At 40.9% G+C, this 25898-nt stretch overlaps 1 protein-coding gene and 1 long non-coding RNA gene across 4 annotated transcripts; one reads left to right on the top strand and one right to left on the bottom strand.

Moving 5' to 3' along the window:
• Positions 1–25: 25 nt before the first annotated feature.
• Positions 26–20814, top strand: LOC116227981 (uncharacterized). Of its 2 annotated transcripts, XR_016459230.1 has the most exons (3): positions 26–176; positions 1159–1232; positions 20681–20814. It is a non-coding gene; the product is annotated as an uncharacterized LOC116227981 (long non-coding RNA). The 2 variants fall into 2 exon arrangements; XR_004166692.2 differs by lacking the exon at positions 20681–20814 and having other exon boundaries at positions 1159–2830.
• RAD51C (RAD51 paralog C) lies at positions 8752–25885 on the bottom strand. 2 transcript variants are annotated; one of them, XM_031591558.2, is made up of 9 exons: positions 25718–25884; positions 24580–24838; positions 24207–24373; positions 23535–23668; positions 20718–20849; positions 18405–18471; positions 15119–15179; positions 12504–12564; positions 8752–9043 (listed from the first exon to the last, which is right to left on the bottom strand). In XM_031591558.2, exons 1-9 carry the CDS (start codon positions 25833–25835, stop codon positions 8939–8941), a joined length of 1104 nt encoding a protein of 367 aa, XP_031447418.1. In that variant the 5' UTR covers positions 25836–25884; the 3' UTR covers positions 8752–8938. The 2 variants fall into 2 exon arrangements, with proteins under 2 accessions (XP_031447418.1, XP_031447420.1); XM_031591560.2 differs by lacking the exon at positions 12504–12564 and having other exon boundaries at positions 25718–25885.
• Positions 25886–25898: the final 13 nt, after the last annotated feature.

The following is a 25898-nucleotide window of genomic DNA, read 5'->3' as shown; positions in this document are numbered from 1 at the left end:
GCGCGCGCGCCTCAGAGGCGGGAACGCGGCCGAGCGCTGAGGGGGCCGAGGTGGAGGCGGGAAGGGAGGGGAGGGCCGGGGGCGAGCAGACGGAGTGCGGCCGCGCCGATGTGATGAGTCACGCGAAGACAGCCAGACGCGTAGGTTCCTCACAGGAACCCGGAGGAAACATGAGAGTGCGTTCCTTATTACCTAATCCCCGCCTCAGGATTTCCCTACGCTCATCGTTTCCGCCGCCGCTGTCGCCTACCGCGGGCTCTGACGGGACGGGGCGGCGGAGCGGAGCGGAGCGGAGCCCCAGGGGGCCGCTTTCCAGAAAAGGCTTTGCGAGCAGAGCCGATTTCTGTGAGGAAAACGAGCGCTCTGGAGCCCCCGAGGGGATGAGGGGCATCCCCGGGCCGGAGAGCGGCCGCTCTGCTGAGCTCCGCCTGACGGGCCGGCTGTGACGCAGCGCGGTCGGCGTGTGGTGGCGGGGCGATCGTAGGCACACAGCGCCCACAGCGCCCGGCCGATGAGCGCCCGCCGTTCGCGGAAGGCGTTTCTCGGCTTGTTTTATTCGCTGCTGGCAGAAATCTGCTCTCAGAGCTGTGGGGTCGGTAAATATCAGCGTTGAGCAGCTCTGATGGTCTTAGGGTTAAAACAGCTTGAGCACGGGGGGAGGAATGACACCCCGAAAGTCTGCTGCGCCCTGAAAAAATGGCCACGTGCGGAACTGTTCCTAAACGTGAAGGATTGGGGCGAGGAACCTGTTGTTCTCCGCCTGGCAGGCGTTGCTGCGGTGCCCCTGCCCTGCTCTGGGCACGGTTACTTCGGAGCCAAACTGATTGCAGTGTTTGCAGTGTTTCCATCGGCTGATCGCACTGCAATCTTGTGAATATGTAAAAGCCCCGAGAGTTAAAACTGCCATTTGTCACAGTTGGTCTTCCGCTGCCAAAAGCTCTTAAGGCGGCAGCAAATGGCACGGCTTCTCCCCAGAGCATCCCTCAAAGTGCGTCCGTCACTCTGCCGGCTACGTGTTTTCAGTGTAACGTTATTTAAGGATGCCAGGTCGAGCTGAGGGGTACAAATGATTGCAGCTCTTTCTGAAGAGGCAGCCCGTGGCTGCAGCTGATGACATCATTGCTTTTTTCTTTTTCTTTTTTTTTCTTCTTTCTTTAGGTTTGTACTGCATCATCCGTGAGTCACAGCCCTCGGGAGAATGCGTTTCAGTGCAAGCATCCGAAATAACAGTTGTGAGTTCATTATTAGCTGTTATTCAGTAGTAATTCGGAGACAGTCGGAGTTCCCAAGAAACTGTGATCTAGATAATCTTCAAGGAAAAAGCAGCATCAACAAGATGTATGATAAGCTTCATGTTGTATGACAAAAAGCAATTAAGCTATCCAAGAAAAGATTTTAAAAGCATCTTAGATAGTTGTCTTTTTGTTGTTGTTGTTGTTAATTGTGTATTTCTAATTGTTTAAAACTGAAGTATATCTGAGAGTAATACCTCCTGTTTCACAGTGAAATGTTAGTTACCAGATGTCCTTGATTCATCTTGGCAGTCCCATGTGCTTTTCATCATTTGTCCCATTGCAAAGGATGCTGCTTAAAATGAATAGAGTAGAACTTTGTACTCGGGATACTTTGTCAAATTTTGGCACTGTGGTCGTGTTAATATTGTTTTGTTTTGGTATTCAGTCAAGAACTTATGGCCTTAAGCCATGCCAATGTTTGTTTCTGGGAGGGAAGGTGAAAAACCATTCTTATTAACCTGCAGTGTGGAACATATGGTAACTGTGGGTGGTAGGGCTAAGTCAGGCAGCCAGGAATCTGCTCTCACTTCGCTGTGCAGACACAGCAGGGTGGGCAATTGCCACAGAAGGTGACCAGAGTGCTCTGTGCTGCTGTCCAGAAAAGGAAGCTCTACATGTAACGTATTATCAAGTAAAGCTCTAATCGGTGGGAGGTGTGTTTGGGACTATTAGAGAATGCTTTTAGTGTTTAGTAACTCTGGAAGCTAAAATTAGAATGCTTGCCTGGGTTGCTGGGTAGCAGCAGCATGAATGGTTCCTGTGTGCTGAGGTCAGGTGAATGAAAGAAACTCAAAACTCATAAAGTTTTGAGTCTGAAATTGTTGGTTTGCATCTTATTGTCAAAAGAAGATAAGGCTTGCACCTGACCTGAGAAGGAAATGCGTGTGTTTGTATTCTGTTTTGTTTCATCCTGTTGTGTTTTAAGAAGGTTTTACAGTCCCATGTTAGAAAAAGATTGTTTTATTTTAGTCTTGAAAATGTATCTTCCTCTTTCTTGTTATACTGGTGAGAAATAAGCAGGATTTAGGCAGGCCTCGGGGAGGTGACCTGAATAGTATGGAGTGCAAGGAGAAGTGCTTTTTAATTCTGTGTAACCTTTGGAAGTAATTCTTCTGCACTGACAAGTAGGAAACAAAAAATGGTTGTTGAAAAGCATTTGACAATAATATACCTGTGTTGTATGTTCTGATACTGTATGAAGGAGTATAATGGGAAAACCTAATGGTGAATAAATTGCTGTCAAAGGTGATCTCTTAAAAATGCAGGGCTCCTGTAGTAAACCAGAGGTAATTTTAGAAGCTGTATTCTGTTTTCCTGGTCAGATGAAACCATCAGAAATGCATGTATTTCAAAGCCTTTGACTGCTCTCATTTCAAAAGCAATTCTACTGTGGAATTTCCTGCAGTGTTGTATATGGGATAATATATGAAATTATACTTGTAATATGCTGCTGGAAGAGCTTAAAATTCTGTGTATTCATATGATCAATATCTGTCACCTTGTGAATGTGAATACAAGCCTGCATTCTTGTTATAGCTCTTAAAACTCAATGATCTTATTATTGTTCAATTTCACTAAAATAATTTCAATTGTTTAAGAGTAAGAACAGTGAGAATTTTGAAGGAATACAGTGAGAAGGCTCTTGTTAACAAGCTTCATCAAGCTCTAATTGATTTTCTTAGCTTCAGCCTTTGCTCCTTTGCAGTTTGAAATAGCACAGTATCTTCAGTCACCACAACTGTGCTGGAACCTTCACCATAGAATGACTTAACAGTTATAAATTAACAGTTATTCTATTCAAATGTTCCTATGAACCAAAGTCTCTCTTCCTCTCACGGTTTTTGGGGCCAAGTCAGCTTTTTGAGTTTATTATTCATTGACTATTTTGAGATAACCAGGTTCATTGCAAAATACAGATTTCGGGCCCAAATCCCACTTCCAGCTATCATGGAAATTTCCAGTCCCATTCTAAAGGAAAATTCCATTTTTCAGTATTCCACTCATACCCTCGCTTAGGAAAGGGGTTCTTTTGAATAGCAATAGTGAGAAATAGGATATTGGTCTGTGCCTGGTTAGTTAGACTTGGAAATCTGTTGGAGAAAAGTATGTGGAAAAAAGAACAAATGAAAAGCTGGGCCTTTCAAAGTGATGGGACGTGCCTGGAACAATGTCAGAGCAGACATGGCAAGATATAGCACAACATACCTTGTTTTCCATTAACAAAGGTCATTTGTTGCATCATAAAATCTTTGACTGACTGATTGAAGTGTGCCTGTAGATTAGTGCCCATGGATTTACCTCAGCAAAACACGGCTGACCACATGTAGCAATAATGTGGTCTGGATGTTGTCAAATCATGAGATACCTTGCAGGCAGGAGCACACCACAGTCCAATAACTTGTTAAGGTTGATCCACTTCAGCTATCAGTCACTCTTCATTATCATAATTTCCTTTTACTGCTAAATGCAGCTGAAGGGTGCAGACCTCCTGGATATCAGCAAACAACAGACTTCACTGACGTTGTTTCTGTGCCAGGCTCTTCCTCTATACTTTCCATTTTTGTAGCATACTTCATCTGCGGCTGACGTCCAACAGCACCATACTGTGTGAATGTAGCACTACTGGAATTTCTAAGCCTGAAGCTCACTTTTGTTCAGCAGAGGCAATAAAAAGACCGTATGCCACTTAAATCACATTTACACTCTGTTCAGGGAGTTTCACAGCGTGTGCATATTCTGACCTTCCAGGATAGAGGTGAAGTTCATTCTAAAATGAAAACAAAGTGTAAGCCAGGCTCGTTAAGGTGCCTGGTGGGATTTAAGGCTTACTTTAAATGACTTATCGACATCTTACTGCAGATTCAATTCTTGATTCTGTAATATCCTTCTCCAGTCACGAGACTTTAAATTTTACAGTCACTTCCTTAGAAATGCCTATTAAAAAAAGGGAAAGAAAAGCAAAAAGAAAAAATATCATTGAATTCCATGAGTACCGCCATGCAATCACTACTGTGGCCATACAGGCATTATGTTTATAATACACGTGCTATAAAAGTACAGTTAAAATCTGTAGGATTCACAGACTTGAAAATAGGTATGCTAATTTCCTTTGAACAACCTCAAATAATGTGCTTCAGTGATAGGAGTTTGGGTTAACTATACGAAATGAATGAATGAATGAATGACTTTAAAGAGAGACATTTATGTAATTCCTCCCATAACATTTTATAGTCAAATGTGCAGTGAGCCTGCATAGTGAAAAAAGGTGTGACAAATAATGTTCCAATCTCCTGCTGACTATCACAGTAAAGGCATAATTTCTATGCTAAGGAGACAACTTGTTCTCCAGCCCAAAACAGTTTATTTTAGCAACATATATAATGAAAACTGAATCACTAAGGAAATGTAGTTGTAACTATGTTGCTAAAAGTGCAGTGGTTCACACTAAATAAATTAGAGTATTAGGAGTACACAAGTTGTAAATTTAGAAGTCCAAAATAAAGTCATGTGAGATACCATGCTGAGCATGTATTCAAACAATGTGCCTGGAGGCTGTGAAAAAAACACCCACATCCAGTTAGAACCATTTATTGCGGCCCATAGTTTCTGTTTTGTGCTCCTATCTACGTTACTTGATATTTTATATTTTCAACACTGCCCCTTCTCATTGTTTGAAACTGAAATCTAATTATTTTTTTTTATCCTGATGCTTCTCAAGCTCCATTTAAATCAGTGGCAAGGATTTTTAATTAAAATAAATTAACATTACTAGCTATAATTCTTGAAGTGTGACTTCAGGAAAATACATATTTTTCAATGCATCCTTTTGGCATATAATCTAACTTTATGCTGCTTATGTAGTGATTGAATGATTGCTCTTAATGCTATACATTAATTCTGTAGATTGTTACAACTGTGTGGAGCTTATTAGCTCTAATAAATAGATTGGGCATACTGTACAAATACTCCTTGCTTGCAGGGAGCAAAATGGTAGCTTACAATTTAACAGTGGGTGCATTTGTGGGTGAAATTCAGAACTGGGAAGTGGGCCAGTTCCCAGTGATTTCATTTTTCAGTGTAGAGCATCAGTGCAGAAATCTTTCACTGGCGAAGGCAAGCCAACTTTCCTGACCCTAATGGTCCAAAATCGCTCTATGGCCGGGAGCCACAAGACACTGAGTACGTAGCTTTGGGAGCCAGGGAGAGGGGAAGCCCAGGAGCAGGGAGCAGCTGGTACTGGTTCCCAGTCACAGGGAAGGCTGGTGTGGAGGAGGCCTGGGCAGGCTGCTTGGCAGCCCTGTGACAATGCCAAATTCAGCAGCCGGTGGCCCATGTTCCCCTACCATGAGGTGGCACTTGGAATGGTTGGGAACCACAGGTTAATTTCTCTAGTTCTTGTACTGTGAAGAGAAGTACAATTTCCCTTATATATTCTGTTGTAGTATTTGTATTACTGCAATGTAACTGCTCCATTTAATTTCCATCTAGCTACTCTGTTGTAGGGCAAAAAAGCGTCAAACCTTAAGTTAAAGATATTTCATATAAAGTTAACAGATGTTAAAGCAATATAATATAAATTCATGTGCCTTTCTAAATAATCATGGTCCTGAGCATGAGGCAATCACTTCTGAGAAGCTGGAACACAGTTATTTGTCCTTCCAGCTGACGTATCTTTTCTTGTTCAGAAAAAGGGTGGAGATAGAAAAGGAGGAAGTAAAGATTTCACCTTTGTCATTAATCCATGAAATGCCTTTGGATAAATCTCATTCTGAATTTAGTGACTAAAAGAACAGTGACTGAAATTCAACAGAAAAATAGATGTTTCTCTCCAAGCTGTGTTTGACATTTGGGTTAGCAGCTCAGCATCCATCCACATTAGTCAACCAGTTTGTAACTGACTTTAATGCAAAGCTGTTTGGCTGCATAACTTGAACCTTGGTTACATCTTCTTGTCTTCCATTAAGCTATTTCATCTCTAGGTTTTCTTAATAATATTCTACATAGAATTTGGTTGGGTTCTGAGTGTCTCATAATGGAAAAGGCACAGAACACATGAAATCAGGAAGAAATAAATTATTTTCCATATCCAAACTGAAGAGTTTCAGAGCACGATTCTGGGCTTGGGAAGTGTCTCCTAACCACAATGTTTTCTTGTTGCCAGGCCTTGTGGTACATACTGTGTTCTTGTTGTGGTGACAGACTAAGTTCCTACACCACAAGTAAATGTCAACCCTACAAAACTGAACAATATTAAACTCAGCATGACAGTTAAATCTGCTGCCTTTCAGAACAGTGGAACTTCAGCAACAAACCAGACGACCTATTTTAGTTTTGATTCATTGCCACAAAGTAGCTAGCTAGAATCTTACTTCTTGAGCAGTCATAAAATTCTCTTCTGCTGCACACTGTTGTGCACTGGCGCTCTGAAATGCAGAATTCCAGGCACATATAAGAAAATACCAACTTGCTGTGGAAGATTTATTGGTAAGGCAATGGTCAAATCATTTCTTTATACGCAGTTCTAAGCCTGGAACAGCTTCCTTCCTTCTCTCCAGCAGATGAGAACAAAATCTGGCTCATTTAATCTAATTTTGTCTCCGCCAACAGATCCTTCTCTCTAGTTCTGGTCTGCAGAGCTGATTTTTAATATAACTTCAATTAAAGTAAATATATAAATAAATCTCAGCATAGACAGCTTCCAATATTTCTCTGGATGTTTTATAACTCCCTCTGTTACGCAAATAACTACTTTTTTTTTTTTTTTTTTTTTACTTCCCCCCCCCCTTTTTTTTTGGCATCTATGGCATCTGGAATACTGGAAGATCTAACATTTGCTTGGCCAAAAAGATCTGCCTTGGTATAACAGGATCAGCATTCAGCTGGGGCTTCTGGATGCTATTCTACTACAAACAAAATAAAAAGAACAGTCAGATGAAATGAACGGTATGTTGGATATGTCTTTGCACATGTAAGGATGTGCTGAGGATATTAAATCAAAACAATATATTGACAGAAATGGATGTTTTCATAAGTACCAAACAGATCAGGTAGCAGCCATCACTGGTAGCCAGCAGCGCTCCTTAAATACTGCTACGCCATTCGTGGTGCATGGTTTTCCTTGTGCCTACGTAAGCATGTGCACTGTGCTGGCTCCCCCTCCTGCACTGCAATACGTAGGAAGCTATTATTCCCAAATGGAGCATTTGCTTGCTGACATCACATGCAGTAGGACCCTTTTGTTTGCCTGTGTCTCCTGCACTGAAATGTTTGCCTGAGTCACGCATCCCGCTGCCTTTCTTCCTCTCTGTCATGCTTGCTTGAGAGCTTCTCCCTGACTCATGGTTTTAAAATTTTGATAGAGCCCGGTTTGCTGTATGGCAACTGACTACTTTTCCTTTTAATATTTTATTATGTAAATTATATCTTAAAACTATAATGATCCAAAAATCACTGTCACTTTTTTTTTTTTTATTGCAGCTTTTTAAATAGAGAGCTTTTGTGACTCAGATTCAGTGCTGAATTTTGTTTCAAGGCAAAGTCAGTTCAGCGTTACTAAATTAAAAATTAAAGACAGTGACTCCCACAACTTGAATTTCCCATTTACTCTTCTGGCTGAATTTCCTCAGCTATAACATTATCAAACTGTGCCAGAAAGGGGGTCAGATGCATGCTTATGTACTGACAAATGATTCTCACAACTGAAGAAATTACCGTTTTGCACTGCAGTACCTTTTTTCTCCTCAAATAATCTTATTGATTTGTTTCCTGTTAATAAAAAAGGACAAATCCCTGCTGTTTTTTCAGTGGATAATCATTCATTTAGTTTAGATTCTGAAGCTGCTAATATACTGCTGGTGTCTAAGAAGCCTAGGTCTCCTCTTTGTTAAATGAAAGCCACAAACAAAGCACGTTCCAATTACAGAATTTTCACTCTGAATGCTTTGGTAAAAGAATATGGAAAGCTAAGGGCTGAACAGCAGTTTGGCTCAAGCTTGAGTAGTGATAGAACATTCTCACTTACCAAAATAGAAACATAAAATTGCATTAAATTTTTTGTCCTTCAAATCTAGCCTTTTTGTCTCTACTGCTATCAACACAAGATAAATGAGAAGTTCAAAACAGTGCTTGACTGCCCTTGATCAAGGACTTAGCAGCAGGTAAGGGCTAACGCCCCATTCTGGCATAGCATTAAAGCACGCATTTATCTTAAAGCATCTCTCAGCAGCTCCACAGCTTTCTGCCCTGATTTGAGGCACCTGAGCAGATTGCTGCATGGAACCTTGTTAAAATTCAGATGCACACAGAAACAGATGACTGATCAAGAACTGTGTCATTAAACACACTGCACTGGATGCTTGCATTTCCTGTTGTTGTTTGTTTGTTGCTTTTTAACCCCAAGCAGTTGTATCCTTCATCTCAAAAAAAGCTGAAACCTCATCATATAAAATAGATTTTATTATAAAAGTAAAATTATGCCATACACAGATAATTTTTCTGCCAGAAAAAATTTCATATTATAGTTTTAACAATAAAATAAAGTCCAGAGTAGGAATTTAAAGAACCTCTCAGGCAGCCTCTGGCTGCATGCTCTCTCCATGGTTGTTCCCATGCAGCAAGCTTTTTGTAATGGTTCTTTTGAATCACTATTGTTTTTCCTCTTCTCTCCGTGGCCGTTTGCGAGGGTTCATTTCAGTACCTTCTGCATTTTGGGTGACAGGTGGAGGCTGCACATCTCGGAAGCCCTGAGGCTGTAATATATAAGTAAAATCACGTGGTATTACTTCTATAGATACAGAGCATGAGTAACTCTAGTTCCCAGAAGATCAGAATGAGGCATGATGCTATCATTTATTTTAAAAGAGTGGATGCAGAATGCTTCTAGATGAGGTTAAGCTCAGCATTGAAAGGTTTTCAACACAGGTGGCCACTAGTTACTGTCCCTGCTTCCTTTCACCAACAAGGCTACCATTTGCATTTTACTCTAACAATCCCTGACTACGTAACGGTGCTTTTCTGCAAATTAATTTATGCTGCTTATTTAAATAAATTAAAAGCCAAATCCTTCAGCCCAGATTCAAGCCAAACTTCTGCAGAAGCAAGGAGATGACCACTGGATTAACTGCCTCAGCCATCTTCAGAAACAACACTGAAAATCTTCTAAGACCTCTTTGTGTTTCATGCATCTATTTAATGAACTGAAAGCACTGAGGAGAGCTTGTAAGAGAAGTGGATACCTCATTTGGCCTTTGCAGTCAGCAGGGACAGTCCCAGAATAGTAATTTATGGGACACAATGGGCTGGGTACCTTTAACTGCCAAAACCTAAATGCAGAATTGAAAACTAGATGCTGCTACATAGTAGAGAGCTTAAGGAGAGCTTAGTTCCATTGGTATTTTCTGTTACATTACCTCACAGTTTGATGATCTTACAAGATTTTAGAAGATGGAAGATCTGAAAAATGAGTTAGCTAAATGTCATCAGTTATTACATAACATTGAGACGTTATGTGAAGCCTTCAACTGCCTTATCTCCAAATGCTGTGTAGGGAGCACTGTTGACAGCTGAGTGAAGGACTCGCTGTACTGCAGACTCAAGAGAGGAAAAAGTGTTAATCAGAAAAAGAAACTGTTCTGAGGATCCTAAGTGCTCAGGTTGAGACAACGCAGGGATGAGCAAACCTCAGGAAGGCTGACACTTCAGGTTAGCGCAGTGTGAAAAATCAGGGAGAATTACTACCAGATGTGTGACTTTTTCAAAATGCCACCATGTCCTGCACCAAGATGAATCCAAGATAAAACCAATCAAAATGTTTTGCTTGTGTCTCGTCTCTGTATTTCTATTTCTAAATGCCTCACCTCACGTAGCCTGCCATGTTTTGAAAGGAACAAACAACAAGAGGTGCCACGAGGGCAGAACCTGTGCGGTCCCTCTGCTATTTTGAGCAACACAAGTGCTATTCTAAATAGCATAATGGGGAATCTTCAAGTTTAGTGTTTCACTGCTGCTTGCATCTAATCTCTGCTATTTCCCTTAGGCACAAAGGTGGATCAAAGCCAAGAATCCACTTAATCTAGCATGCTAGACTCTCAGTAAAAGCATTCCAGTGGCTATAAAGGCCAGAACATGATGAAGCAGGCTACTTAGTATGGACGTTTTGCGTTTAGTTAAAGGCATGTATACAGGCTCTCTCCAGTGAGAAAGAAAACAAGAATTTTGTAAGTACACACAAAGCTTGTTAGCAGTTTTATATGGAGAAAACATGGCTAGCAGAACTAAGGCTGAAAAAAGCTCACTTGGACCTGCATAGCTCCTACCACAGATGTGCTCATCTTGGGTTGTTCTTCAGTGTTTCCTGGCACCTACAGACTACATCAAAACTGATGCCTTTATTACTTTAAAGGCATTCTCATCGTTAGTCTGACAGACCGTCCAAAATTTAGGGAAATATGAACAATTCTTACTCACAATACAAGTTCTGGATCCCTATTTTTCATGATCAAATGATCGGGTCATATTACCTGAGAAATTTAGATGAATCAGATGAGCCATTTACTCCCTTGTGCTTAAATCAATTTACATTTCTATACTTTGCACTTAAGAATGAATCCTCATCAGCCTATGAAAGAATTATTACTGCATTTGATAGGTGTTCCATAGCTTTCAGGCTCACTCGGACTGGTGGCTGACCTACCAATGTGCTGGAAAAGAAACAGCTGGAAAAGAACTGGAGCTTCAGGCACTCAGTCCCATACTTCTCCATCAGTGCACAAGCACTGATCAACCAGTTGTCAGAAGTACCAAATATCTGATTTGCACTGAATTTAACAGCAATTATAAGCCTATGCATCTTCAATGTCTTTTTTTTTAGATTGTCTACTGGTTATACACAGATGTCCTGCATCATACTTGGAAGCACTGAACACATATTTACATCTTCCAGTTTAATTACTGAGATGAGAATGAGAAATGGTAACAGCAAACAATTATTATCAGACCTGCTTTTCATGACAGAAAAAGGGATAACACATTTTTTACTTATAGAAACATCTGCTGAAGCATCTCAACAGGACTAAAGGAAAAAACACAGGGATAGTCCGAAGTTGTAACTAATCTTTGATTAACTGTCAACTGTACATCAAGATTGTGTACATTCACATGGATGAAGACAGCATAGCTGTTTTATAATATGTATAAAGCTGAAATAGCAATTAAACTAAGAGAATCCATCTGTTTGGCAGCTGCACAGAGAGGGCTGCACAGCTGCATCACATGATCTAAACAACCTTGGGATGTGGTCCCATTTTCCTGTCCAGTCTTTACAGAACTGATAAATAAATAAGTAAATAAAAATAGTGGGAGCATTTAGAGCTGGAAAAAAAAAACCCTTGAATTCTGCTCAATATCTTGAGGACCTCATTTTAGGGCAGCATTAAAATCTGCAGGAAATGCTATGGCAACGTGTTTCCATGAGGACACAGAGCAAACAGTTATGGCATGTACCTATGTATCTGTCATTTGAAGACACAAGAACTGAGAGTTGTTTTTTAACCTATAAACAGCTTAAACAATATATATTCTCAATATGTATCTAAGCACTCAACAAAAGAAAACAACCACAGGATTACCCTACGGCTGAATAAGGACTCCAGCTGGAATCTCATTATACATAACAACAGAAGAAATAATATGTACTTCTGTATATATGGTCTGGTCAGTAGGACAGAGCTATGAAAGACAGAAGTACAACCTCTGTTTTATCAGGCAATGTACTTAGAGCAGAGATCTGGAGGTCTCTAGAATGCCATGAATGATTCTGGTCACCCTTGCCCTAAAAATGACAAATTGGAACAGATAAAGTTTCCCCAGCCACTGGGGAAACAAACAATCTGACGGGAGAAAGCAGCTTGGCTTCCTGAAGGAAGGCTCTGAGTGCAAGATTCTCGTCTGTAACTGCACTTAGGCCAAGAGTTAAAATGAAGGGCAGATAAACTGTGCAACACAAGGACAAGCAGAAATGGGCACAGGTTGCCTGTAAATCTGATTGTTAATCTGGAAACATCCTGGTATTCCTGGCTACCTTCAGGAAGAAGCTGAAAGGCAACACAAAGAAAGCAAACAGCATTCTCAGGTTTGCCTGCATCTGACAATTTCTTTACTTCCAACACTTTATTCCCATCTCTGTATCTCCATCCCAGAAGAAATACTAACTGTAATGTTATATGGTATGGTTGACTCCTTCTGACTCGGTGATTTGTACAATGTTGCCAACCTGGTTTAAAAAAAACAAACAGTTATTATCTGTGAATACAATAATAAAAAATTATAAGCAACCAAATGACCAGACCCAAGTTTTCCCACAGTCATGTCATAGGTGACCAGTGGAATTTCTGTGTGCGTTTTCACAGTGGTCATATAAATTCTGGGTGCCAAAATCCCATCCCTGTGCAACCTGTCAGCTCAAATACAATTCTACTAACAAAGAGCAATTAATTAGCCTTGCTTCATTATAGTAATTCCTCACCTTCTTGGAACAACGTTAATTCTGAATTAATTTCAAATGTCACTTTCTTAAAATGCAAACAAAAACGATTTTAAGCACAATTCTACTACTCCATAAAGCAACTATTTTTTGCTTGGCCTCTCAACACTGGGAGATACCCTCAAGAATTCAAAAACTTCCAGGGAGTTTTTTTCCTAGGTATTTCACAACCTCACAATATAACCTGGTGGATGCGGAACAAGAACAAAATGTTCTATTTTTAAGCCTGACCTTGCCAGTGACAAACAGCATAACAGGGAGTAAATAGCTTTTCTTCTATTTCTTCTCTAACACTTCCTTGACTTCATGCGTTTAGAGTCTAAGCAATGCATCTTGACTTGAGCTTATCCTGCACGTAGCCCAACAGGTACTTGCATCATACAGAGAGAAGACTGCAAAATATCTCAATAGCAAGGGATTTTTAAACCAGTTCTAAGGCTGTTAGTTTGTACCATGCCCACCTGCACAGAACTACACCAATGCAAAGCCAATACAGAAAGTGTTCTCTCTGTACCAGGACAGTCTGCCAAGGATCCTGTTAATTATTTTTGTTTTTTTCTTTTTTTCCTCCCTGAGGTGCCGTTCTATTAGAGAGCACGTAATTACAGCCTGAGGAACACTGCCACTTCATATTAGCTACGCAGGGAATTCCTCAGAACATCTAAGTGGTGGGTTGTACTTTACAAAATAGCCTAAATCCAAAGCTGCAGAAGCCATGCTTTTACAAATGCTCAGCTGGAGTTCTGCTGCATAACTCTGACTCAAAAGGATCTTTCCTCACTGCACTGAGAACCCTTGTAATTAAGCTCTGACATTTCCAGTAGCAAAGAAAAGAGACGGGTATCATATTTAGTCAAAGTGCAGTAAAAAAAGACAAATGGATGCTCAAATGGTCAGCTTTGCACCTCAGTAACCTAACGTAAAAACAAGAATAACCACAACGAATCATCAGGTCCAAGTAGCTTATGCTAGAAACGCAGCAGAATCTGGCTACTTCTGCTTCTTACAGACATACATACAACTGTAATCCAAATTGCTGTGCTTCTGCAGACCTTGCTCCATATTAGCTGCATATTTATAACAGTAAATAAAACGTCTGCCTGTCCTCAGCTTTATTTCTGGAACCTACACCTCCCAAATTACTAGCTGTGCTGCAGAAGGAAAGAAAAAAAAGCTCTTCACTTCTGATATACAAAATTAACTTTTGTTCATTCTGTAATCATCATGTTGATGCAATTTCTCCCTTATAAAGACTGTTAACTAATCAGTGCAAATTTAATTCTAAACTAAACAGCCAGCTGTAATCATTCTGCATTGCTTTCACCCTCAGAATTCTTAGAATTTAAAAAACAAAATTCCACAAGAAAGTGTCACTGCACTTCAAGTTTAACAAGCAGAACTGTGCACTACAACATTCCAGCAGCATTTTTGTTCACTGTTTGCAAAAGGATTAAAAAATTCAAATGAAGGCTACTTAAGTCCCAAGTTGCAGCACTGTGATATTATAATGCAAGATGAACCCAAATGACTAAGAAATAGAAATACGCTTGTAATTTAGTGAAGAGGTGAAAAATGTACCAAGAAACAAAACAGATCTCACTGCAACAGGCAAAACTGAAAAACCATTTTTAGAAGGGCCATCTTCTCTCCTTTGGGCTTCTAAACCCATCTCCCATAGGTGCACTCTACATTGTGAGTAAGGTGGCTCTCTTTCCAACCCTCCACAGTTTACTGTAACTTTATGCAGCTGCTCAGTTTTCCAGAGCCATCACGTTGTATTTAAAAGCAGAAAGAGCCAACAGCTGCCACTGAGGTGCAGGGGGTCAGTGGGCCTATGCAGTCTTCCTAAAAATTAGTATGTAGATGGAATGCCTTCTTTAGCATCAAATGAATTTACATGGACTGCACCATGCAGACTGAAGTAAAGAAATTCCATTCCCTGCTCGCAAAATATGGTGAGACTGAATTTTTGATAGAGCCAAACCCCCGTAGAAGCAACGATTCTTGTGTCTGAGCAAGTGCCATTACAATCACTTGGTTGGCCATGGCACAACACTTCAGCAACAAAACACACCAAAAAGGAAAAGCAGAACAGTTTGGCTCACACTGCCTTAGCTCAAACGAGACAACTTTTCTTAAGCTTCAACAGCCTGGGTCACAGAAGACCAAGGACAAAAGTCAAATTTAAAACTGCTTGGCCACTAAAGCCCATTTGAAAAAGATTCTCCAATGTCACACTTGTCAGTCCTTCTGTGTACCTTTACTGGCCTGTATTTTCACTCACCTCTGAGTGTTGTCCCAGTGAAAGATTAAACGCACGGTAGCAGCATGTCCCCAGCTTTCTCCTGCATAACAAAAATGACCTTTTATTCATCTCCTTTAAAAAACTGCAGCTTCATAAACTGAACTGAAATTAAACCAGTCTACAAAAAAAAAAAAAAAACCAACAACAACAACACACCCTAAAACCATGATTAAGCACATGTATCTTTCTTGCAGAAACAACTCCCATCTTTTTCATACATACCAGGATTTCACATCTAGTTCAAAACAATGAATAATCTCTGTGTCTTATAGAAAGCTTGATGCAACACCTCTGTATCTGTAGAAGAAATGTGCATTTACCTCATAAAGGACAGGTACTAGACAAATCCTGAAAACAGAGCCACTGCGAAGAAAAGATCTTTCTTATTACTGTAAAGAAGTCTAGGTAGTATGTCTAAATCCTACTTCAAAATTGTGGCATTCCCTCTCTCAAGCATAATTATGAGCAAACATCACTCCCTTTGGGATACGTGCTTTGGGAGAAAGTCAATGATTATTAAAGTATTAAGGGCCCCTGAAGCAGTCTTCCACTTCTGACAGAAGAATGCAAAAGAACACAACCGTAAGTGAAGGGAAAAGAAAAAAAGAAGCTAGTTTGGAATGTTACTGCATTTCATGGGAAATGGTCCTACTGCTTCAGCTCACACCTGGCAAGCTCAGACAATTTACAGACAGATTTATTGGGTGTTTTTCTCTGTTTATCCCGTGAGACATTCAGCAGTCTGAAGATGGATTAGATTTTAAAAGAGTCGTTTGGGTTAAGTGCTGCAAGCCTGCACACAGCTCTAACTTCTGAATCACTTATTTGTTGGATCTCCATCATGTCAACAGGCCCACATGCCCTGTGTGCTCTGGTATTCATTAAAGCACGGAGAAGGAAAAACATGATTCAATGATAGGGAAGACCTGGACCCTCCAGGCGTCTTGCCAGACTCTGTTCCATTATACTGAAATTGAGATTAGAGATTTTGGTTATCAGATACAGTTCTGAGTCAGAGATCAAAACACATTTTACAATGGGTATAAATTCCACACCAGCATGTTTCCAGCTATATTGAATATGAGAGAAAAATGCTACCGTAAAATGAGACATTTCTGAGTTAAAACTGTTTGCAGATTAATATTTGACCTCTTTTCTAAATATATCGAGTAGAAATGTCTAGGAACAGCCAGCTTAGCTATCACTAGTGAGAAAGAGAGCTGCCTTCTAGAAGGCTTTGACTTAATACCTTGCAGCATCTGTGCTTTTTTTCCCCCATCATAATTAAGAACTTCCCTTCTGCTAGGAAGATGAGTAAGAGTTTAGAGATTAATGTTCTTGTAAAATCTTAGAAATTTCTAAGGCTTACCAGTCAATGAGGGGAAAAAAAAATATGTAGGGGAGGCAGTAGGATTGGTTTTACTTGGAGTTTTGCTCCTGACCCACCACTCAAAAGCTTCTTGGCTAAAAGCAACCATAGAAAAGTATGAGGTTCTTCAGCCTTTACAATGAGGCTTTTGAAACAGCCTCCCTTAAGAGTGGGTCATAAAAACCATCCTGTAATCCATCAGCTCAATGCTTGTACTGAGTCTTTGGAATAAATTCACATCCAACTGAAAAGAGCTTTGGACCACTCCAAAGTACTCAACTTGAGATATTGCTGTTTAGGATGAGCAGAATACCTCCTCACTTGAATCTTTTACCAGCTGCTACAAACCCTCAATTTTGCAAGAGTACATCCTATTTAGTTTAGCTACACCATGTGGTTATGCATATTCTGGTGAGAGTCACAATCAGTTTATGGGCAGTAGGAAGTTATGTCAAATTACACGTTTGTGAAAATAAATACATGCACCAGACAATACCTGATGTCTTTGAGTTATAGCCTACTCTGAATCCTTTCACACTCCTTACTGTCCCTATGACTTAAACACAACGGATCTCAAACACTGCTGGTTATTATTTTTTTTTTAAAGATGGAATCTATCAGCTTTAATTCAGTTTATAGCCAGAAAGGCTGCTAAAAATAACTAATACTTCAGAGAGCAAGAGGCAAAAATGACAAAAAGGGTCAGGTACTGAAAGCTGGTTCTTTATCTGCATGCACAGCTCAAAATTCCACATTCTCCAAGGAGATGATCTGTATTTGTTCATCTTATCTTACATCTCTGCCAAATGGTTCAATGCCTGTACAGACATTGAGAACATCTCTGCTATTGTTCTGTCTCCTTTCTCTCCTTCCTCTGCAGAACAAGAGGTTCATTACTTAGTTCACAAAAACTGAAGCAGTGGACAGATAATTTGTGCCCTTTAACTGCATCACAAAATAATGTAGTTACAACCTGTAAGAAGAAAAAGCTCAGCATTTAACTCCTAATTTGTCTACATCTCTACTTCAGAAGAACTGTTCTATTTTCTATTTGTGTTCTATGACCACAGCAGAAGACTCCATATGAAGTATTCTGTTCATCACAGGGCAAAATGGAATAGTCTAAAAAGAACACTAAATTCACTATGAGCAGGCTGTAGGTAAGGATCCCACACAGAACTTTCCTCTGTATCATAACAGCAGAGATTAATGGATAGATGGTTCCAGCTGTGCACCAAATATGAAACACTTCTGCAAACAGTAAATGGAAACATGTTCAAGTGTAATGGCAAAATAACCAATTTAAATTTCATTGGAGAGGCAGTGGATGATTCTCTGGATAACTTCAGTGTATTCTGAGGTGTGTGACCACTAAGCTGTGGACATGTGTTCTTCTGTTATTGTTTAACTTATTCATCACAGTCCTTCTGGTAGAAGTTTAAAGCCCATACAGCCATTCCTACATTCTTTGTATGATCCATCACCAGCAAGTTTCATCTCAATTACCTCATCTGCCAGCAGCTTACTTATTATTTAAGCAGTGGAAGCTTACCTGGCCCACTTTTGGCAGAAAATGGGTTAGGAGACAAACAAACAGCTCAGCCAGCACAAAGGATGTGGCAGCGACCTCCAGCAGGGCTGATGGCCTCCTTAGCTGACACTGCTGCAGCTGGAATACCTCCACACCTACCATCCTCAGGGGAAAGCTGCAACACATTTGCTGCAGGTCTAAATCTAGCTACTATTCTTAATACCATGTGCTTCTCTTTAGAGTGTGATATTGTCTTCTTAAAGAACACTGATAGATCTAATACAGAGTTTACTAATAACTTTTTGTTGTTGTTCCCGATGCCAAAAGTAAGGAAATCACACACAGTGCAAAAGCTGAACACCTACCTAACGCAGGTACCAACACGGACTGGTTTTGTCCAAACCTTGTTGTCATTTGGTTTGTCAGAACAACCTGAAAGAGGAAACAAGCAAATAAACAACATTTCCAGAAAACAAACACAGTAATGGGAGAGAAGGCTGGCATTTCTGAAAAGTTTTTATCAATCAAGTAGCTACTTGAGCAAAACTCTTGCCAACTGAAATGAAGTGTCTGTGTTAACAAGAAGAAATTATAAAGGTGCCTCATCTTTTCCTCAATAGCCAAAACAAAATAAGAAAACTCTGAAAAACATATTTTCAGCTTGCATGAAAGGAGCATTTATTTCATTCAGGGTTAAATAAAAGTAAAAACAAAACCAACTTCCCCCAAATTTCTTCCTTCCCAAGGGACGTAACTCGTATCTTCCACTGTCTTTGTACTGAATACCATTTGGATCAGTATTTAGATGCACGTCTTGTACTAGTCCTCTATAAAGAGATAACACTTCAGTCACTGTAGTTTAAGTGAACTTGATGCTGCACAAAGCATGTATAAACCCAGTGATTAACAGAATTGCTGCACCTTGTAGTCTAAAAATGCGCAAGAGAGTACAATACAAAGCAGGATGGAAGTGAACAGACAGAGCGGGGGAGTGTTTTCGCAGCACGAATCACTCGTAGGAGGTTCACAGACAGTCTAGGTTAGATCTCTGGTAGAAATGAGGGTGGGTGAGACAGAAAAGAGCCAGGAATATTAATTGCAAAGTTCATTAAAAATGAAAAATAAAAAAAAATGGTATCTATCTTAAACTCCAGGGATTTTCACTGTTTGTTATGCTTGTAGTCAGAAAAGAGCACTGAGCACACGGGGCACATACCAAAACGTTTCTATAGCTGAAAGCCCTGAGACACACCCTGCACATCTGACAAAGGTTCCTCATCCCGAACAGATGATAACAATTCCACCAAGGCTGCCCATCTCATTGTTGGAGAAGGGTTGTTTCTGGGTATTCCAGCACAACCCACTGAGTTCAGCTTTAGAAACTAAAGAAACCTACTTCCTGCCATATCAGAGCACTCAGACTGCCCAGCTTTGCTGTCAGTCAAGCAATTTCTGGCATGCCAGCTGAATTTAATTCCACATAGCTCGCAAACAGTCTAACTCAAATACTAACAAGAAGGTCACTGAACTAAACCATTTCTGAAGCTCTGTGATTGATTACTTCTTTATCAAGTGTTTATTTAGCAACTGTTTGTACTAAACTGCTCACTTGTTCAATAGAAAAGTTATGTTTCCCTTGAACAAAGAAAAAAAAGCTATACAATGACAACCACTCCCTTTCAAGGTCACCAGGTACCCAATTTATGAGTGAAAGCACTCAAAACAGGAGGCTGTGCCAACAAAGCAGTCACATACCATTTGTCTCCCTTGGTGCCCACACCAAAAGGAGGAACCTTCATAATTCACATCACGAAGGAGAGGGGGAAACACTTTCAGCAGTAAGCACAATCACTGAACCAAAGCAGAATGTGGAGCTGTGCTCCTTCTCTTCCTGCAGCTAACAGAGGATGCACAAGGGAAGGCTTATTTTTAGCAGTTACGAACAAAAGCCAATTGCATGAGAGAGTTGTGGGCGACAAGGAAGCAAATCACCTGGAAACAGCTACAGGAGCAAGCACCATTTTGAGACTGTGTAAGCTCTAATTCCTGAACAATGCTTTTCTGTACTTCAAAAGACTTGTCAAAACAACTTCTGGAACAGATGCAGCTTCTGAGTGCCATCTGCTGGCTACCCGGCTGCACCTTGGTGGGCCTCCATACCAGCACAAATGGTGTAGCAACAATGCCCAGGAAGGAAGCAGCAACGGGTTTCCATGGGTGCCAAAACAGCAAACCAAACTCCAGCAGATAATTGTTTTTCCTTCCTAGGAACAGATTTATTTTTAAACTAACAGGAGTTGTAACTGCTAAATATTCCAAAGTATTTTATTGCGTGCACTTTGCAGGCAGAAAATAGTAAAGAAGCATTCTATTTCCAACCATGTCCTGAAAGAAGATGATGTGAAACGATGAAAAAAATGACATGGTAGGATTTGAGATTCCCAGGACACTTTTTATTCAATTTTTACTTATTTTGGCAAGACCACAATTTTTCCATCTACCCAGTTTTGCCTGTGCTACCCATCTATACTTCCAATCAAACTGACAAATGTTATAGTTAAGGACATCCCATCAACTTTAATTTAATTTAGACAATTACAAATCACACTGGCTTAATTCTTTCTTATGCATCTATTCCCAGGTAACTCTTTTATGATGTAACTCTGCCCCAGACCTACCGCTGATTTATGATCATTTGCTATGATGATCAGCTGCTGTGCCAGACCATTCAAAAGCCGTGTTCGAAGTGAGAGGTCCTCAAAGTCATGGCGAAAGGGAAATGCAATTCCATCAATTACCACCAGTCGGACCTAAATATAGAAGAAAAGGGAAAAAATGACCATTGCTTTCATAATAAAGAGCTGTAAGATTCCTTCTTAAGAGCTTCGGAATGTTTTATATAAGGTAATATGTTATTTGATGCTCTGATGTATGTGACAGCACAACACTTACTGATATTGGAGGCAAACAGCAGCATACAAAACAGCACAGAGTAAAGAGTCCTAAGCTCCAAACACACTGGGTAAGTGCAGTACTGCATTATGCACAGACAAGCTCAGATTGCATCTGCATTAACTTGAACAAAATGTTGCTCTAAACCTTTCCATTATTTAATTCAGAGCAGAGCTGCTCTTCCAACTCTTTCCAGTTTCAAATCTCATTCACTTAAAGCTCACTTATCTCTGGTACAGAATACAAAATGACAAAGCTGGACTTAAGGCCCTGAAGAAAAGCTGTAGAGGAAAATCAGAAATGTACTTTTGTCAACTCTCCACAAACACTATTTTATTTTACCTTCTACCTCAAAAAATGAAGTCCAAACCACAGCTAGAAAACATGCTGTTTGCAGTCATTGTTAAGATCATCAGATTCTGTGGATCCTGTCTGTTCCGAAAACATGCATTTTAACAGATGCCTAAAGATATTCCAGATGCTATGTAATGGAGCTGAGTATCTGCCTTGCCTGGAGATGTTTGCTTTGCTGAATTATTACTTCTGTAGTGATCGTTAGTTGAAGGTAGAATAAAATGCTGCTGCAGGCTCATCACACTCGAGACACCATGCAAACATTAGTGTGGGATTTTGATTTATACTAACTTCATTTGTTGTAGCTGTTCTGATGACACAAATTCTTCTGAAATACAGAAGGGAGATGGATTGCCCCAGTGTTCACATGTTGTCTCTAAAATCCCAAATATCTACAAGTTCTTACATTAACGTACAAGACAAGCTGGAAAAAAAGAACATTCTGATTTTCTGTACTATTGATTTAACTTGTTACAGGAAAGTAGCTTTGTGGCTGGAACATACAAGCCTGCAACAAATATCATGCTGTGAAATGGCCCCGAGGCTCCAACTGAAAATAAAACCCAACAAAAAAACAAAGAACGCCAAATAGTTAGAACTAAAATATGATGTTCTCCTGTTAAAATTCTTCTCCTTTCTGCAAATTCATTTCTATGAGCCTGTTCATCTTCCTCAAGTAATTTTTTGACTGGAAAAAAACAATCAGTTTAACAATCTGAGCATGACTCATACTAGAAGGGAATGTTTACATAGCTCAATTACTTTCCTATCAAATTAATATAGTGAGGTAAGATGTAATTTAGTTTACTTTCTCCTGGTTGCGTTTGTTACAAAATAGCAAATAATATGGCCTAGTTCTGCTTTAGATCTACTCGAGAAAGCTTGATAACACCTACCTTTCACACATGCCAGTTTGTTTTTACATGATATAATGAATTATGTTTATTATGACAATGACATTTTCTAACTTTTTTTCATATTATTGGTATTTTTCATACCAACTAGCTCTCAAAGTAATGCATGTTACCCATTGTCTCTCTCTTACAACTCTTATTGGAGGTCTTCCAGTAGTTCCAATCTCAGCACCAGATCTGCAGACGGATCACACTAATTTTAATGAGATCTGGACTTCAGTTAGCAATCTGTCAAGTCACTTATAGCCTGTCCAAGGAATCACCAGAAGGTCATACAGTTTTCCTGCAACCTTCAGTATTTCAGGCTCCAGGCCAAGCATTGATAATCAGCACAGATGGCACCAAAGAACTGCAGCCCAGCGTAACTGTGCTAATGAAGCCATGTACTTTCCACAAGAGCAAACACAACAGGGCACCGTTAGTAACTGGCAGAGAAAGGGAAATACCAGACTATACTAAGCAAAAGTAAGACTCCCATCTGTGCTTTCAAGATCATAACAGCTTCCAAAAATGGAAATGAGATGCAAAACACAATTCAACTAAACAACACTGATTTGTGCTCTGATGCAATGAGGCAGAAGTTTTGTTCTCCAAATCCTGCTAGGGAGCGATCTGCTATGTAGAGATCTGCCATGCAGAATCTAGAAATCTGGGAAGGAGGTGGAGAAAATCTGCCTTGCTATAGCACTCCACTAAGAAATAGATACTAGGCAACTTTTTGGCTGTGGTCCACCCAAGAGTTAAGCTGCAGGCTTTCGTTGCTTGTAGCAACAGAAGATGTACTGGAAAGAAATCAGAGTCACTTTCTGGATGCCAAGATGTACAGGATGCTTTCGGTTCTCCTTCTGGGAAGAACAAACTGGCACTAGGTCATTCTGACCCCCTGCACAGTAGCCACATGCAAACAGCTCAGACTCCTGTACAGCAGTTTTGTGGTGATTTTTACTTTAGTGATCGAAGAAATATAACCTTTGTGGCAATGCAGACCCAGTACCTTTACCTGAAATTAGAGATTCAGGATGGTGGCAGCATTGGTAATCAAAGTTAATTACTCTCAAGAGTCATTGGGACTGGAACAGAAAGCAAACAAGTAAGCAAACTTCACGTTTGTACTCTGGCATCAGCCAATGCATTATTGCTAAGCTGATGAAGTACCAATGTGTTACTCTTATTATATCAGAGGAATATTCCTGAAAGCATCTAATGCAAAAATGAGTGTTATCTTCAGGTAACTCCATGATAACCCTTACCTTTCAGTTCTGCAATAACTCTTACCTTTGAGTGTTCTGAAAGAAAGTCTGGGAGCAGATAGACCTGTGCTAGAAGCTCTATGTAGTCACGGCAACGGAAGTAATATATGTGAGAAAGGATACTTTCAAGAGAAAAAGTCTCCAAAGCTTTTAGATGATCTGAGAATAAACAGACAAATAACCAAGTCAACAACCTGTAGGTACTAGCATATGCTGCCCTAATTATTCTACCATTCCATGTATAGCAACAATAGCAGCAAACCTCCCAGAAACTGCTAAGATAAACCAGTGAAGGTAAAGAGTGTGGGAAACATATCTTCCATCTGGTTTGAAAGTCAGGAAGGTAGCGAGCAGATGCTCGCTCAGCGTTAGCACACAGATACACTGGGGCCTCCAAGGAAGTGCTCAAAAAATGAAAAATTAACATATGAAAAAGAACTCTTCAATCACTTTCAAACCAGAGCACCACAATGAAACATCACACAGAAAAAAAGTTACTCTTAGATGAGATCAGCTCAGTCTGCAGTATGGCTCTACAGTCACACTGACGCAGTTCTGGGTATGATACATAGAGATGGAAGTAAGAGGCTGGCAGCAAGAACTGCTTAAGCAAGCACTGCTACTGAAACCCTTCAACTGCAAAATTCACTCTTTGGAAATGGCCCACTAGACAGAAATAAATGATTTAGCAACGTACCATCTTCTTGATGAGCTTCAGCAATAAGCTGGCAATGCCGCACGCAGGCAGTTGCAATATCTGCTGCTCTGTCTACCATAAAACTGCCTTCAGTATCAATGAACACTGCTTCCCCAGCTACACCCCCAAAGCATTCCGGGATCTGGACGTCCACTGCCAACTGCATACTGTCATGGAAAACAAAGATAAAAAGATAAATACATACATTACAAATCTCCCCCTCTGAACTTGTTACATTTCTACTAAGGAATAGGGTCAGCAATAGGAAGGAATAGTGCCACGATAACAAGATGAACTCTCACTATCCTTAAATTCAGCAAAGAAAAGTGATTCTCAGTTGCACAGAACTAATCTAAAAAAAAAAAAAAAATACCATAGTTGTGTTTTCCCAACACCAGGTGCTCCACAGATCTCAGTAATTTTTGTCAGTTGCACACCACCTCCCAGAATGTTGTCCAGTGCTGAACAAAAGGTGATGATGAAGCCCTGTGCTTGTTCTTCTTCCAGAAGTTCCAGAGCTGTGCACTTCCTGGTGCTGCCTGACCCCCCAGCCGCCTTTGCTGCATCACCAGCACATTCCTGCCTGACAACCTGTAATGCTTCCAGCGCCTCTTCTTTGGAGATCCCAATTTCTAGAAAAAGCAAAGTCGTGAGAAGTTACTTTGTTTTTACAAACAATTTATTTAGAATACAAAAAGAAAACACAGCTTGTTTGGCAGAACCTGATACTTCTGCTGCGTGACACAGAATTATTAATCTTTTTAGCATAAAATTCACACAGCTTGCCAACACATTCAGAACTAACGATCCGATCTGCAGAACTTGGAGCAGCTGAGGCATCAGGAGGCAACGTGCAATCTGCAAAACGGCCGTCCACAGCCACGCTTAGGATAGGGGAAAGCAATTCACCTACTGTGCAGTGAGCGTGCTGCTGAATTAACCTCGTCTGAAGCAAGAAAGTGGCTGAGAGCAGTCGGGCTGCAGGCCGGTGGGCAGCAGCAGCACCCACAGATCACAGCGAGCAGCGGGGCAGCGCAGGGCTGAGCACAGCACTCAGATCTGAAACACAGCAGTGCCTGCAAGTGTCTTCACATGCTTACAACCTGTTACCACCGAGGGCCGCCGAGCAGACTGACAGGCAGGCTTCAGCCTCCTGAAAAGCAGTTCTTAGAACTTCGCATAGGTCCATCTCGTGTAACGTGTGCAGCTAAGAGGAGGAACATGACTGTTTTATTTCCCAGTGCTTATCCTCAGTATAACCAGTGACCATTTCCCACTCCCTGGAGGTGCCCCAGGTCCCCCAGGGAAGCTGCCACAGCAGAAACCCCAGGACGGGCAACACGCTTCAGCCTTTCAAGGTGCTTAACGAGCACTGAGCCCTGACACGAGCACTGAGCCCTGACACGAGCACAGCCCCGCCGCAAGGCGCTTCCAGCTCCCGCACGGGAAGCGCGCCGAGCCGAGGCACGGAACGGCCTGCAGGCCGGGGAGAGCCCGCCCCGCGCCGGTACCTTTGCTCAACCCGCACGGACCGGTCTCCAGCAGCTCCTGCGCTGTTTGGAAGCCGGCGGCCAGCAGGCGGGCGCGCAGCGCGGGGCTCAGCGGCAGGCTGCCCACGTCCCGCTGCATGCCGCGCACACCGCCCCGCGCGGCGCCAGCGCGGCTCTGACGGAGCGGCCCGTGCGCATGCGC

Source organism: Phasianus colchicus, chromosome 21 (assembly GCF_987193195.1).
Source record: "Phasianus colchicus chromosome 21, bPhaCol1.hap1.1, whole genome shotgun sequence".
Lineage (NCBI taxonomy): Eukaryota > Metazoa > Chordata > Aves > Galliformes > Phasianidae > Phasianus > Phasianus colchicus.
Note: the sequence above shows the minus strand (reverse complement) of the source record. Positions and strands in the feature narration are given on the sequence as shown.

Excerpts from the sequence above, each read along its gene's own strand:
- RAD51C (XM_031591558.2), bottom strand. The coding sequence starts at position 25,835 with ATGCAGCGGGACGTGGGCAGCCTGCCGCTGAGCCCCGCGCTGCGCGCC. Across the intron at positions 20,850-23,534 it reads TTCTTTCAGAACACTCAAAG|GTCCGACTGGTGGTAATTGA; the intron begins GTAAGAGTTATT and ends TTCTATATTTAG. Across the intron at positions 15,180-18,404 it reads CGTGTTGGTACCTGCGTTAG|GAGAAAGCTGGGGACATGCT; the intron begins GTAGGTGTTCAG and ends TTTGTTATGCAG.